Raw genomic sequence first — 17,218 nt, forward strand, 5'->3', positions numbered from 1 at the left:
AAGAAAACCCGAAAGAACCACTTCCTACATCAAAAATCTCCGCAGAAGCCCACGTGGAAAGCTCCTAGAGGGACTGGCAAAGAAGGGCATGCAGAATCATTGCCTTCAAGAAAGGAAGAAATGTGGAACCAAGTGTTTTCTGTCAGAGGGAGAGAACATCAATGGTGACCACATCCTCATTCCAGAATAATTTAATTTGAATTTTTGGTGAACAATATGCTTGAACTTTTTTGTGCATTCCTCGTTTGTCCTTATTTCTCCAACCATCTCCTGCTTGATACATGGTAACTACCTTATCCTCCTCATTTTCCTGACATTCCAGGCCCCTGTTCTAAAAGTTGTAATCCTCCTCCCGTGCCTTATTTTCTGCTGCTGGAAATATGGCTGTGAAAGAATTTTAAGTAATGATGACCTCAGAGGCCTGATACCCTGCTGCCAGGCACAACACCTGGCCCAGTGAACTGAGTTCTATAGTTGACATTACTCATTATCAAATTTGTGGCCATCATATTGTCTTGGCATAAATAACTGATGTGTTTTGCCATTGCCCTCCTCAGTAGTGTTAATATGTGACACCATCATTTTTAAAAGCCACCCCATTGGGCTCAGATCCCTGTGCAGCCACCATAATGAGGAATAGATGCTCTGTGGACACCTTTAATACAGTTCCTATCGTTTGACCTAACTGGCATAGGTGGTTCTATCTATGAGCAATACTCCCACTAGCACAGCTCTAGGGATCATCAGAACTTGCAAAACCTTTCACCATGTCCATGAGGAGAGATGTGGTGCCATATGTGTGTTCAAAATATTCTCATAAATTTTAAATGTAGCATTGCATAGAAGTTGGTATAAAGGAGTACCATGAATGCTTTGTGATATCATATCGGGTATTGAGAAGAAAAGGAATCCACCGATCAATAATTTTTGCCCTCATAAAGATACAAGGTGTGTTCAGAAGGTATCCAGCCATGCAATATTTTGAGAAAAATAGCCTACCTAGAACAATGAGGCCTTAGTCCCCTTCAAAGTACTCCCCTTGGGACCTCCCACGCTAATCCCATCGTCTCTTCCACTTTTCAAAACAATCTGTGAAGTTCTTTTTTGGAATGGTCAGCAGCTCTCTCGTCGCATTCTCTTTTATCTCGTCAATTTCAAGTGCCTCAGCTGCAGGGTGCTCCAAGCAGCTAATGATGACCCAGGTTTTCTTAGAAAGGTCATAACTAGAGATGAGTCATGGGTTTACAGCTACCCTGAAATAAAAGCCCAGTCTTCCCTACAGTTGTTTGACTAGAGCAAGGAGAATGCAATGAGGCAGCTGGTGGCCATTCTGAAAAGGGACTTTGCCAATGATTTTTAAAAATGGGAGAGACACTGGGATTTTTGTGTGAGGTCCCAAGGGGAGCACTTTGAAGGGAACTAAGGCCTCATTGTTCTAGGTAAGCTATTTTTCTCAAAATATTGCATGGCTGGATAGTTTCTGGACAGAATTTGTGTAGTTCACTTTAATATTCCTCCAGTAAGGCATGCATTTTCTCATCATATGTAATATTAGATGTCTGCTAATTCAGAGTGAGCTGAGCCATCATCTACCAAAACGAACCTTTGATTTTTTACTTAGGTAGGATATATCGTATTATTAAAAGTTTTTTTGGCAATTATAACAATAATTTCCTTTACCTAAACAGGCTGCCCATAGTTGCCATCTTGTCAACTGGCAATGAACTGCAAGAACCATGGGATGGACCTCTTCATCCTGGCTGTATCCGTGATAGCAATAAAACATCTTTAATGGCTCTAATTGGCAACAAGAATGGCTTTCCAATATTGGATGCTGGTATCGCACAAGACAGGTAATAATTGTTCGAATTCCATTTGCTATGAGATAAATTCTATTGGGATTGGTTGGTTAGATTGTTTTATAAAGTACTCACCAGTTGCAAAGTATTTATGTATCAGTAAGTATTTGTAAATAGGACTTTAATGCATGATGTACAATAGCATCAGATAAAAGAAAATCTGCATTCAATGCCTTCAACTTAATATATATAAAGGGCCGGGGTAGAATGATTAATCACCCTGAGATAAGCAAAGTTTAAAAAGCTGTAGACATTTTATAGTATATAAATCCTATCTCTTTCTCTGTCCTGTTGTTTGTCAACTGTAATAATATATGAACTGACACCAGCATAATGTACTACAGTAGTTTTAAACTTACAATGCTGTTCCTAAGGTATTACATGCTAAGGTTTTATGGTATTACTATGGCTTTGATAATTTTGGTAATTAATTTACATGTGTGGAAATTAATAACTTCTTACTGATTATTAATAATTGTAATCAACCATGTTGATAAAGAAATATGAATCCAGTAGAGAAAAACACTACTACCATGTTGCTATTTTAAAAAAATCATACTTTTGAGAAAACAAAGTCGAATCGGGATAGGGTTATTGAAATAAAAATGAAAAAAGAAATTATTCTCGTCCAATCTTCTTTATTGCCTAATCACTGATTTAAGGCAATTTTTGGTGGTCATGACAGAACATCAGAGTCATAGGAATTGAGAATGGCCCTCAGTCTTACTTGAACCACACTTAGAAATGATGGGAAGTGTTTCTACAGGGGACTGTTACATTAAAGTTAAAGAAGCAAGAACTAGCAGAGATGACAGTGCTATGCACTAACGAAAAGTATTCATCCAGACAGGGGAGTACCAATGAATCAGGAATCCAGTGGAGGCAACCTTGTCTCTCAGTAAGATAGAAAATTATTTGATGGCGGAAGATGTGATGAAACTGTAGAAGAATCTTGCTGAGACAAAGAAATCTAGCTAGCTAGTAACCAAAAAAGCTTATAGAACAACCAGATATAAGATGAGATAGATTGGTAATATGGAATAGTATTTCTAAATTCATGGTCAATGTCTTAGTTTGGAGGAGGATATCATAACAACAAAATAACGCTCAGAGAGATTGAAACATTGGAAATTTACTGAATAGATTGAAATTAGCAGGAAGGTGCTAATAGAAGAATTTGGGAATCAGCAAGTTGAGCCAATGGAGTTGGTGGAAAAGAAGTCATGAGAGTAAGAGGATTAGAATTGAACCAGAGTATCATGAAGGACCCTTAGCTAAGTTCACATTCACCTGGAAGAGGACCTTAAGTAGAGCTAGGGTGCTATCAATCTATTGATGGAGGACCAGCCTACCAGAGGAAGTTTACATGCAAGTGCTTGCACATCAGTGGATGGGATTGGCAGCCAACTGGCAAAGACCACAAGATGGTATAGGAGGAAGGAAAGAATATATTCTGGGAAGAGTTGTCCCATGCGGTCAACTCTGATGGGGTTACAGCAAGTGCTAAAAAAAAATAAGCATAGTGTTCTAAAATTTGGGCAGGTGCATTCATGATTCAAAAGTTAGATAATAAAGTTGACACCAGTCATATTGGTCAATTAACCATGGAGAGAGTTGGGGTTGGGATCATGACTTCCAAGCTAAATTCTTGGGGCAATATCTAAAATTTTTAACTGCAAGGGAGATCCTAACCATCATCCGTATGGATGATTGGGGCAGTATTCATGGAGGGAAAAAACGGACGCACATCAATAAGATGGTTGCTATCTTGATTTGAGAGGAAAATGTTATCTCTCAACCCACAATCCAGCTTAAAATTCATTATAATAGATCGATGGCATTAATTGGCAATCAAGCTGGCTTCCTTTTGTCAGTGTAGACTTAGGTCAGCATGTTCAACTAACTCATAACTGGACTTTGAGACACATTTTTGGTGCAACAGTGGAGACAGCACACAAACAAAGTTGTGGAACAACACTAATGGGATCTTGTGCTGGAATGGAGGTCTAGTGTCCAGTTTTTATTCAGAGCATATTATTTTTTTTAATGACTTTCTAATGAATTATAATAATAATACTTTATTCATTTTAAAAATGGTACAACCATATTAAATGTCGTCAATATAAGTATTATTTAACATATAAACATACTTTCTTAAATGTGATGAAAATTGTCACAAAAGAATTCATCCAATGAGTATAGTGGGTGAGCAAGTAACCTGGTATATACCCTATTCAGGAAGTTCTCTCGGGTTTCCCACCGGGTCAGCGTGGTGTGCACCGACGTTTCGACGGCTAACTCTGCCATCGTCTTCAGGGTGAAGTGCAGAGCAATGAATTCGCCATGTATTTATACCCTGTCGTAGGGTCAGGTGTCCTCCGATTGGTCCGATGTGTTCCCAAGTGCCGAGCCGCCCCGGTGACGTCTCGTACTTTCAATTTTTCTCAGCACAGGTCTCCACGTGCTGCTGATCTGGAAGCCAGTGTCCCTGTTGAAGGTATTCTGTCCTTCCAGTCGGATTTCCACGGCTTCCTTCGCCACTCGGTCCCAGTAGCCGTTCGTGTGACAAAGTCTTTTGGTGCTCCCCCAGTCAATCCGATGACCATGCGTGATGCTGTGTTCGGCGACTGCAGACTTCTCAGGGTAATGGAGTCTGATGCATCGCTCATGCTCCGTTAGTCGCTTTTCAATTGTGCGGCCAGTCTCCCCGATGTATACCTGGCCGCACTCACACGGGATCCGGTATACCCCCGGCGCCTTCAAACCCCGTTCGTCTTTTGCCGTGCCCGTTCATCTTTTGGTATTTTGGCTGCGGACCCCTTGGCGCCTTTCGTAAAGAGTAGGCTAATGCCGATGCCAGGTTTCTCTCCACCCTTCATCCTTTCCTGTCCATCCCTAATGGTGCAAATGACCACAGCTGTCGGTCGCCTCCCCTCAAAACTATTACTACCCGACAACAGAAGAAGCAATGCGGTCTAATATTAAACACTAAATTTGTCAATTCCTCATCCTGTATGAATGGTACATTAGCTACATACCACATTTTCAAGAGGAAGCTCCACTACTGACTGCACTTCTGTAAGAGGGCATTGTGACTATGATGGTTTAAAGAATTGTATTAGTAATGGTCCCCAAATATCAAACCCATGTGCAAGAAAACAATGCCTTCAAATCAATTAAATGCCTTTGAGTTGAGTGGCATGAGTGCAGTCTCATTCCAAGATCCCCTTTGGATGGTTAAAAATCATTCATTGACGACAGCAGAGACAAATTATCCCAGACAGAACTGCATTAATGTTTGGCATGAATAGAGTCGCAATATGGGACATTGACATATCAGAATATATGGAAAATAAATAGTCCCAATTGTTCATTGGTAATTTATTTCCTGAGTTGTTAAAATTTCTCTGGTCCAAAGATTTAATTCATGAGGTAATCTACCCTGTGTTGATAATTAGATGCTTGCGTTTCAAAATAGATATCATTAACAATGTTAAAGGAGCATCCAGACTTGTCCATTTGGTGCCTAAATTACTCAGATTTAGGGAAGACACCATCTTGAAGGGTGAACAAACTCATTAGGCAGCAAGAGGTTGAAAATTTTGGGGACATATGTTGGTCCTTCGATTTAGAATGCAAGAAGCATATCCTAAATATGCCATATTGCAACCCCCTAATTGTAAGTGCTAGAAGTGAGACCACTAGCAGAAGAATGATTACTATGGTGGGAGTGTTGTACATGTTGGTCACTATAACATTGGTTATTTCTTTGAGAGAGTACACTTATACTTGTTGAAAAAACAAAGGGCTTTATTAACACAAGGTGGGAAAAGGCGGAGCTTCCTTTTTATTAGGCACCTCACATTTAGGCACCTGAAAGCATGCTCCTTAATGCCTAACCAATAAAAAGGTAGAGCACTCTGGTGTTTAAAAGTTGGCCTTAACCTTGGAGACTGTTGAAATGAAATGAAATAATTGACTTTGTAATTCCACACACTTTATTTTAAAAAACACGACCCAGGTTTCAATGTTGAACGTCATCATCATCACGTTCAACGTCAAAACATGGGTCTTTTAAAATAAAGTGTGTGGAATGACAAAGTCAATTATTTCATTTCATTACAATATTTTATGCAAATTCCATAAAGTTACGCCTGAGACAACAAATTTTCTTGGAGACTATGGCACATCATGCACAACTGTAAATGCCTGTGACTTTGTATGTTTAGTATTTCGTCACAATATCTTGTTCCTTTAAAGCCCCCAAAATTTTGGAGTGTAAGAGGACACATCGGTAGCTTAACTGGCTGAAGCACGAAGCTGGACATCAAGGGATCCAGGTTCATATCCCAGTCAAGACAAATGATTTTACTCTCTGAAATTGTTGTACTGTTATGCACATTTAGCAGATGACTCCATTAAAAGTTATTTTTGTGGTGTCTTCCACATCTGACTGCATCCAGTGAGGGGTCGCCATAATATTGAATAAAAAGGTCGGAAGAAGTCTTGTAAGCATAGAGCAAGAAACAGATAGAAAATTACTAGTAGAGGTAAAAACAGAAACGAAGAACTTGGTCATGGTGTTCAGGTATACATGGCACCAAGAAATCAAAATGAGGAACCGGATAGGGTATACAATCAGTTAGAGGGCTTAATGGGGTGTGTCCATGCATTGAAACATTTCATAGTGATGGGTTATTTAAATGTGACGGTAAGCAAAGGAAGAGAAGGTGATGAGGTAGGGGACCAGGGTTAAGATACGAGGAATGACCACGGGGAGAAAGCAATTGAGTTCTGTAGGAAACGGGTTAATCATTACCAACACTTGGTTTCGGCACCACAAAAGGCATAGGTATACGTGTATAGGTATCTGTGCAATAAATGCACGAACTGGTGTAATCTGGCGGCCATGACAGGGACTAAAGCCCCAGCCACTAGTGGCGCTAGTTGCCTGAAACCCAATGAGCCATCTGTACTTGGTGGACCATTTAGCTGTGCGTGTGGTGCCAGTTATGTTAGTTTCTGATGTCCTTATTTTTACTATTAAAAAGTGATGTTTTAGGCGTGGTATGGTGGAATATCATGACTAATTAAAAATTGCCGATTTTCCACAAAATAATCCATTATTTTGTGCAAAATTGCCAGTTTTTTACTTTTGCTGTTTGTCGGAAATCGACGAAATAACGGAGCAAGGAATCGACAAGTTTTTTGGTGAAGTGCCGTAAAAGTTATCAAGAAATTACTGAAATGTTGACAGCTGTTTACGGTGATAATGCTCTGAAGAAAACATCGGTTTTCAAGTGGATTAAGCATTATAAAGATGTCCGACAAGACGCCACAGATGGGAAGACCTTCAACCACCTGTGTTGATGACAGCATTGATCGTGTGCGGTCCCTTGTCCTTATTGATCGTCGAATAACTGTCCAAATGATAGCCGATGAACTGAATTTAGGAAAATTAACAGTGCACAATATTTTAATTGAGCATGATGGATGGATCCTTTACTATGACAATGCACCTGCACATTCAGCATTGATTGTTCGCCAGTTTCTGGCAAAAAATTCAAACACTATCCTTGATCACCCTCCTTATTCACCAGATTTCACCCCCTGCACCTTTTTCCTATTCTCAAAATGCAAAAATATGATGAGGGACATCACTGGGAAGATGTGGACACAATAAAGCAAGAAACGACAAGAAACCTGAAAAGCATAACTGCCAAGGACTTTTCAAGTGTGCCTTAAACAGTGGAAAAGAAGATTCCATTGAGATGGAATAAGTGCATAGCAAGAAATGGAGAGTACTTTGAAGGGAACAAAATCGATGCCGACTAAATTTTGCAAAATAAAGTTTTCATGGCTTCAGTTCGCGTATTTATTGGAAAAAGTAGTACCAGGAAGTTGCCTGGTGACTGATAAAGGTATCAGTGAAGAATATATGATGGTTATACACAGATTTAAGAATAATGATATCAATTTACTTTTTCCAGGGAGTGGATGCAGATTCTGATCACAGTTTAGTACTCATGAAGTGTACCGTCCAATTGAAAAGATAAGGCAGAGGTGGCGGGTTAGAAAATAGAATTTAGAAGCATTAACTGGAATGACATGGAAGGAGTATCAGCAGGATATAGGGAAAATCATGAGTGAGAGGAAAGAGCTGAGTACCATTGAGGAAAAATGGAAATATATCAAAAACCACTAAAGAAACTATTGGAACTGATAATAGAAGGACAAGGAAACAATGGATCACAAACAAAATGATCGGAAAGATTAGCGAGAGAAAGGAATGGAAGGATGTAAACAAAGAATTTGGCAGAAGGAAGTGCAAACAGTAAAATAATAAATTGAGACAGGTAACAATTAAAGAAAAGTAGCATGGTGGAAGATGCAGTGGGAGGATATGAAAATTTTGTGGAGGAAAGAGGAAATTGAAGTTTCAAATACTATCGGGAAGCAAGAAGGGAAGATCTGCATTAAAAGTCAGAGATAAGTCTGGTGAGGGGATAGTTGAAACAGAAAAGATCTAAGAGAGATTGAAGGAACATATAGTAGAACTCTATGGTAAAGAACTTAGGCCAGCAAGCTTAGAAATAGAAAGCAAACATAACGTAGATGAAGATAGCTTAGGTCCAGGCATACTCGACGATGAGATGGAAAGGGCAGTAAGAGAGATGAAATCAAATAAGGCTGTGGGGGTGGACTACATTCCTGCGAAATGACTAAAAGGTTTTGAAATTTGGGAGGAAGGGTCTAAATGGACTGATTTTTAGCATCCATGAGGAAGGAATCTGGCCAGAAGACTTCGTGAAAGCAGTGTTGCTTCCTATTCTGAAAAAGGTTAAGGCTACATCATGTGAGGATTACAGAGCAATAAGTTAGATTTCCCACTCAGCTAAAGTATTTCTCAGGATCATCAACAAACAGATGGAGAACAGGGAAAATGATTACTTAATGGATGATCAGTTTGGCTTTATGAAGGGGAGAGGCATGCACAATGCCTTTGCAGTAATGAGATCACTAATCAAGAGGAATTTATAACACAATCAGAAGGTCTTCTATATTTATCAGTGATATATCAGCAAGTGGGGGACACATGGTCCAGATGGGCAGTCTTGGGAAGAGGTGTGAGGCAGGGTTGTCCATTATCACTTGTGCTGTTCAACGTGAATGAGCAGGAAATGATTAAAGAGGCATGGGAAGACCTGGAATGAAATTCGGCAGGGAATTTATTAAATCAATTAGATAGCTAATGACCAAGCTCTAATTTGTCAGTCAGCTGAGGGGTTGCAAGCATTGCTGAGTGAATTTGAAATTCAAGGCGATAGATATGGGATGAGAATCAATATAAATAAAATAAATTTTATGCAGTTTTCCAGAAAGAGAAAAGCTAAGCTTAATATTAAACTAGGAGGGCAAAAACTAGAGCTTGACCTAAACAGTTTATGTATCTCAGAAGTGTTTTGGACCATGATGGTCAAAGTAGTAGGGGCTTAAGGAGAAGAATTGCTCTAGGTAAGAGGCTATCACAAGGAGGAGGGAATTGATGACAGAAAAATTGGGTAAGGATGTTAAGAAAAGGCTCATCAAAACTTTCATATGGAGTGTAGTCATGTATGGCGCGGAAACATGGTCACTGGAGCAGGAGGATGGATGTGGATTGGAGGCTTTGGAAATTTGCATTTGAAGAAGGATGGAGAAAGTGAATTGGGCAGAAAGGAAAACAAATGAGGAAGTGCTAGGTATGGTGGGAGAGGAGAGGGGATTGTTGGGAGCAATCATAAGGAGGAAGGAAAAGTGGATGAAAAGAGTATTGATTGGCAGTGGGATATTGAAGGCTTGGATAGAGGAGAGAATTTTGGGCATTAAAGGAAGGGTTGGAAATGAGATAAGGATGTTGGGAATGAGATAGGAAGTGTACAGATATGAAGCGGGGTCTGTTGCAGAGGAGGATGTTGAGTTGTGTTTTGTTAAGAGAAACAAAATATTTATTTGGTAGTTGTGTCTATCCAAAACCTACCTTAACCGGTAGATTACCAAATAATAATCGATACAAAAGGGTAATTAGGCAGCCAATAGTACTCCCATGCAATTGATGCATTGCTAATTGTCTCTGTTATCTTTGATTTACAGTCCTGACACTTTGGTTCGACATCTGCATTCTGCTTTGGCTGCTGCCGATGCTGTAGTTTGCACTGGTGGTGTATCAATGGGTGACCGGGATTATATGAAGGATGTTTTGCAAGCTGACTTTGGTGCAAAGGTTCATTTTGGAAGAGTCTTAATGAAACCAGGGTAAATATTAAACTAATCAAATACTACTGAATATTAGGCATTTAAATCATACTGTGAAGGATTCCACGGCGTGCAATCCAAATGAAAGATTCAAATCTTTCAGGATTTCTTCCAAGTGGACACAATTTCTAGGATGAAAGTTTTGCCAGCATTGTAGTCGGCATCTTGAGGTCAGAAGTGGTTGATGCTTATTTTTGCCTGTCTTATATAGGTCTCCCATCTGAGAAAGTGTGCTGTAATTGGTTGACTCACATTTTTTCATTAAAACCCATCTCCAGGAGCAGGAAAGCACATATCTGTCTCCTCTGTTGACATTGTTGGGCCTCTTGGTTATTTCCATGACTAAGTGTGAATGAGTCATGAGAAATAATGACTTTGTTAGCGATTAATTTGGTATCTTTGAAGTTTATGTAGTTATGTTGTGTTTGGGACCTGTCCACACATGGACAAAATGTTCTTTAAACTTCATATATTGGGTGAAAATTAGTTAAATTGTCCCAGGTACCTTATATTTGATTTGGTTATACCGGTCAAGGTGAGTGCTTTTTACTCTATGAAATCGTTGCATTGTAATGCACACTTAGCAGATGACTCCATTAAAAGTTACTGTCATGGCATCTCCCAACGTTTCTTGAAATTTGATATTTCTCAATTCAATTGTTAACATTTTTACATCAAGCTTCATGTGTGATTCAATTCATAGTCTGCTTCTGCAACACTTAAAAAGCTCTGAAGAGCGTACCTGGACTTCATAAACTCTTCGTATATTTCAAATTATAAATACATTCTGTGTTACTAGCTCTGGATCATCTTCACTTAGTGAATGCTAATTGCAGTTTAAAGGAATTCAGTAGAATATTCCGAAGATGAGGTTGATAGGTGGACTTAGGGGTTGCTAATTTGTAACTGTGCTGATACTGCTAACCAGGTAGGTTTTATGATAATTTAATCTTTTAGAATTGGCACTCAAGTGAACTATTTTTACTCAGTTTCTCCACCAAACCGGTCTTGACTTTCAGGTATCAATTTGAAAAGTTATAGGGGTCAGGGAATTTAGTGTAACAACTATTAGCAGCTGTGTTTCCTCAGTTGCAAAAGTAAAATGAAATCCATTAGTTTTCTGTACAGCCATCACTATGATGGTGTTCGTTTATTTAATTGAAGAAAAACTTCAAAATATGTCCAATCTTTGCAAAGCAGCGTCTGACTTGCTGTTCAAGTCACAAGTTGGAGGGAGTTAACTCAGTCGGGAGGTAAATACTGACTGGCACGCATGTTAATATTTCGAGTCATAATGCAGAATCTATCTTTGATTTGGACCAAAAATACCATTGATATAGAGTCGCAATATGTTTTTAGAAAGGGTTGGTTATGTTAAAACAAATATTTTATAAACATTTATGTACTGAATTAACAAATGAGTAATTTAAAATACTTCCTATTTAATTTATATAGTTGACTTAATTGAATCGGACTTAATTTCTTAAAATTCTCTTCATTGATTAAATACTTTTTTTGATAGTACAATATTTTCCCATCGATAATGCATGCCTCATCTATACAAAAATGTTCAAATGATAAAAATAAATGACGATGCGCATTATGTAAAATAAAAATTGAAAAAATTTAAACATCACTGTATACGATTTTCTTCTCACAATATTTTTCTTCATGGGTAATTTTCTTGAGAAAATTCTAAATTGCTAAAGCTTAACTAAATTCAGGTTTTAAACAATCACTGTGCATGTGGCACTTTCATAGAACTTGGGGGGTGAAGATACTCGGAGGAACTGTCTCTATAAATAAATTCCTCGGCTTCGAAAACATTTGTTGTCCATGCACATGAAGTTTGAATCTACTCAGTTGTTTTGAGAATATTATATAATTGCTGTGGATTCGATTAACCTTCTACTACGTATTTATTATCCTTCTCTTATTACATTGATTTCACCTAACAATGATCTTCTAGGAACCAATTCAACAATGGTCCAATATATGGGTATAAAGTGCTTTAAGATTATTCACACTCTCAATTGGTAAAATAGTGATGAATATTTTACAGTCCCATTCACCTGTCTCATAAGTTATTTTTTCCTTCGTAGGAAACCCACTACCTTTGCAACATGCGAGTTTGAAGGCAAGAACAAACTAATATTTGGTCTTCCCGGCAATCCAGTTTCAGCCATGGTCACATGTAATCTGTTTATTCTTCCTGCTCTGCGCAAAATGACAGGCCATCCATCTCCAATGTGCACTGTGATTCGTGCCACAGTAAGTGTCAATGCATCTCCAAAGCACTGGTGGCATTGCATTCTAGAAGTGAAGAAACTAATTGTTATCACTAATATCCAATGACCATAATAGTAGGAGGTTCTTTCAATTATGGAATTGATGAAATTTGGTCCAGTAGTTTTGAAATGTCTAGCGATTAAATATGAGAAATTTGTTTCACAAGCAAATGTTCCCTCGTGCCAATCATACCTTCTTTTGAGTTAACAAGTGTGAAATTAGTCACTACTTGTGTTTTGTTTTATTATGTAAACAATTTATGTTCATGATTACTTTTTTAGCATATGCATTAATAATGTCATGAGCAGTATTACTTTTTATGTCATATTGACGATATTTCATAACTCAGTGAAATGTATATATAACAGAATGCTGTATTTTTCTGTGCACAGCTGCAACATTTAAACAAATAAAACATTTTCACAATGTCATTGTATACTGCTAGGGCTGAGATTACTGGAGCTGTCCTTTCACAGGGCTAAAATATCTTGAGTCAGATAAACCTGGCAGTGAAAAGATGCAGGGCTTTATTGTCATGTAGTGATAATGTTACAGGGCAGTAAGAGATGCTGGCAGTGAAAAGATGCAGGGCTGTATTGTCATGTAGTGATAATGTTACAGGGCAGTAAGAGATTGAGTGGAGTCATCAGGGCTAGTTTGACTGGGGCTGAGTTGACTCCACTAATATTGTAACCTTCAAATCTAGCCATTCATGCAATTTGAGCACTGGCTCTGATTGCTTGAGCTTTCTCACAATCAGCTGATTTCTTCAACCATACTGTTTGTGGATAATGGTTAATTCCATGTTCATTTGCTTCAATCATTTTGTGGCTTGCCATCTAAAACCTTTCTTTCAAGTTCAGGGACTAGAAGTAAGATTTAGGTTCACTCGATATATTATTAATATCCAAGGTTGTCTTAGTATTGTGGTTTTTTCATTTCTTCAGCCCAAGAGCAGAAATCAGCTAGAAGTAGGAAAGTGTTGTCCAAATGGCTTAGTTATGATGTGAAAATTGATTTGTCAAACTATGTATTTCAGTTCTGTTGTATCATTTTCAATATATTACTTATACGCCTGAAAGGTGATACTACAATTAATTCAAGTGAAAGACAATAAAAATTGATGCATCATAATTGAAAGAGGTTAAAAAATTCAAATTTCATTTAGAGCAGCAAAAAAGTATTTTAATTCCAAGTATGATCAAGGATGAAAATTTATGAAAAAGCACAAAGTGAGCTACATGTGTTTATCTTATATGTAATTAAAATTATTAGGAAACTCCCAAAACCCTGAAGTCATTATTTGATTGACTAGTAGTGAATAAGATGTCTAAGTATCCCAGTATAATGTTCATGGGTTGGGTCAAGTAATCTTGTTGTTAAGTTTCATATTTATTTAATACAGTTATTATCATGTTCATTTACGTATTCACATTTAAATGTAATTTACAGTAGTACTAATGTAACTAACAGAAATGATATTAGTACTAGAATTTTCGCAGGAACAGTGCTGATGCAAAATTTTCAATATTTCATTTTATAGATCGAGAAAGACATAAAACTTGATCCCAGACCTGAATTTCACAGAGTGGTTTTGAGCTGGAAAACTGGAAAATCCATACCAGTTGCAAGAAGTACAGGTTTGTTCATATTTTTGCCCAATTCTATTCATTAATTACATATGTGGCTTCTATCCTCCTAGAATAATCACCTAAATTTATTCTCTGTAGCTTTAGTTCTGATATGCATACTAATGCTTAATGGAAGTGATTTACCCATTGAATAAAAATGCTATTTTAGCTTAGTTAATCTTTAAAGTAGCACGGTAACTTTATGAATTAGGGTTTAATCAGAGAACCAAGAATCAATCATTTAATTTATTTCTCAAATGTCTATTATATTAGGAAGCTAAATAGAGTGCATTCATACCTTAAGCCTATCCTATATATCTATGAGAATTAAAGATTTATCTTTGATTATTTGCACAGATTTTCCCTTCTAGCTTTATGATAGACCTTTCAGTGTTCTATACTGTAACTCTCATTTCACCCTTCCTATGTAAACATTCTATATTCTTGCACTGCATCTTCCACAACCCTTCATTCACCCTATTAATTTCCTGCCTTAGTTTATTTTTGAACTCTTTATACTGCCTTATTCACATTTCTGTGTTTACATTCTTTAATTTCCTTTTCTTGTCTATCTTTCAAATCATCTTGTCTGTATTCCATGTTTTTCTTGTTCTTTTCCTATTCACTGTACATATAGTTACGTTTGTGGATTTTGATATCCAATTTTAGATATATTATTATATGTTTTTTCTCCTGTGCACTTCCGATTGTCCTCACTCATAATTGTCTCTTATACTGCTTCCTGGTATTCCATCCTGATAATCCAGAGCAGTGCTTCTAGATTCCTAGTATACCCTGTCCACTTTTTCCTCCACATGGTCCTTTGGTGGCATATAGACCTAAACAATGACCAAGTTTGTTGTTTCTAAATTTACTTATGCTAATATTATTCTATCACTTAATTTACCATTGATTTTATTTTTATTACTTCATATTTTTATCAATAAATGTTTTCTCATTTATCTGTTTCATTCGTAACTTATTAATGATTTGTTTGCACTGATCTTACTCTTCGAGTGCTGGACCTCAAAAATATTATTGCATGTGAGCAGCAAAGGAAAACTATTGAAGAATATTTCATCACCAGCCAATAAATATACCGTTCCTTTATGGAAAGTTCAAGATTTGTTGACATGAAATTTCATGATAATTATTTTTAACAAAACAGTGTAATGTTACCATAAACACCCTGTGAACAAAATCCTTGTTTATTCATGTATTATGATATTGGCTTGTGCTGATGAAATATATGTTCGACAGTTATCCTTTATTGGTTAGTTCTTTAGCGCATTTTCCTCCTTCAGATTAAGATTTCTCAAGTTCACAATAGCCTTAAAAAATATAAAAGTAAATATTCCTTCTTGCATATTGCAATAAGTTTAACAGAGAAATTCAGAGTTCAGGTGGAATTTTTAATGTAGGAAGAGGGGCTTGAATGATTCAATAGTGGAGCATTTGCCATTGTTTAATTGAAAATTTTCATGTTTTGTCTGTAGTAAAAATTGTAGGTCTTCTTTAACTTTTCGTTCTCTTGTATTCATCAGAGTGTATAAATAAAATCAGATAATATAGTAAAGTTACATAAAATTAGTTTACTGCATGTGAAATTGAGCTCGGTTCTTCAAATCCTGCTTTATTTTTCATTAGGATGTGGAAAAGACTGGCCAAATTAAGTCTTCTGGTTGGACTTATTCCTCACAAATTCTAATGACAAAAAATCTCCTTATTTTTCTCAAGTACCTTGATTATAATATGGAGATGTTATCTATTTCAAATGCAGGATTGGAAGTCTAATTTAGAAACTGCCATGGCATCTCTTTTGATCCTGAATAGGTAATGACAGATGACATATGTTACAATTCCTCAAGATTTGCTCTAAAACGTTGTAATTCCTCTCTACTGTTATCGATTGTTTTCCATTTAGATTTTTAAACGTTTTGTTTCTGAAAAGATAAAAAGAAAGAAAAAATTAATAGTATGAAAATAATATTCCTGTATCAATACATTAAATCTCAAATGAATAATAAAATAATTCCTCAATTTTTACCTAGTGTCATGATTTGTTTGCATTTGCTGGTGCAAAAAGTCTACAGTGTATCCCCCGTCCTAAAACTCATCATATTCTGCTGTAGATATTTGAATTTATGTTAAGAGTCTATTTTCATATGTTGTCTTGGTATTCTAATATGATGATTTCATTTTGGACCCCCATTCGTTTGCATTGTGAAAAAATGTTCTTTTTGTTAAACTTCCTCACTAATACTTCGGTGGAAGCCTCTTAAGTTGTACCATATGTTTGGATTGCTTCATGTAACATATAAAGGAGATGCCCTTACGTGCCGTAATGTAAGCATTATGCTTAAATTTTAGTAAGAATAACATTAGCCTTAAGGTTGAACACATTAAAGTTTCCTGACTTTGAGATTGGCTAATTAGTAATCATTCAGTGATAATGATTGCACGGGGATCGAGATGGTGCGGGGGCTAACGTACTGGCTTCCCACCCTAAGGGCACGGGTTCGAATCCCAGCGGTGTTGAATATTTTTCAGAGATATCTCGATCCTTACTTGAGGTGCTTTGTGGAGAGCACTTTGAGTGAGTACGCCGTCCGTCGGATGGGACGTTAAGCTGCGGACCCCTTGGCGCCTTTCGTAAAGAGTAGGCAAATGCTGATGCCGGGCTTCTCTCCACCCTTCATCCTTTCCTGTCCATCCCCTATGGCGCAAGTGACCTCAGTTGTCGGTCACCTCCCCTAAAAACTACTACGATAATGATTGCTAGAATTTTATTATGTTCTCTTGGCCAGCAAAGATATTTATCTCTCTTCATAATGATTTCCTAATGTTTCCTGAACTATTATTTATGCCAGTCACATAGGTTAGTTTGTTAGATTTTTCGTTGGTGCAATAAAGATGAAAATATCAGTGGAAAATGTGGGAACATTTTGTGAGAGGACAGTGTATGCTTACTTATATTAACTCTGGTAAGCAGTAATCATTCAGACAAATTATCATGTGAATGCAACTTCGTGATGTACTGTCGTATGCTTAATATTAAAGTACTAAATTGTTTTGCTAAACATAGGCAGATGAGAGAGCTGCCTTACAGTGCTCCTGCTTACTTTCCATGCTAACAAGGGGTCA

General features: G+C 37.2%; 1 protein-coding gene across 1 annotated transcript in view; it reads left to right on the forward strand.

The window, feature by feature from the left end:
- cin (Molybdenum cofactor synthesis protein cinnamon) overlaps positions 1-17,218 on the forward strand; it is a 37,447-nt gene that overhangs the window by 19,696 nt on the left and 533 nt on the right. The window contains exons 9-12 of the mRNA XM_071584837.1: positions 1,689-1,853; positions 9,993-10,154; positions 12,257-12,425; positions 13,987-14,083. Coding sequence (XP_071440938.1) covers positions 1,689-1,853; positions 9,993-10,154; positions 12,257-12,425; positions 13,987-14,083 — 593 coding nt within the window. The remainder of the gene's footprint in view (positions 1-1,688; positions 1,854-9,992; positions 10,155-12,256; positions 12,426-13,986; positions 14,084-17,218) is intronic.

This window comes from Hetaerina americana, unplaced genomic scaffold (assembly GCF_022747635.1).
Source record: "Hetaerina americana unplaced genomic scaffold, ioHetAmer1.1.p SCAF_2, whole genome shotgun sequence".
In the NCBI taxonomy this organism is placed as follows: Eukaryota; Metazoa; Arthropoda; class Insecta; order Odonata; family Calopterygidae; genus Hetaerina; species Hetaerina americana.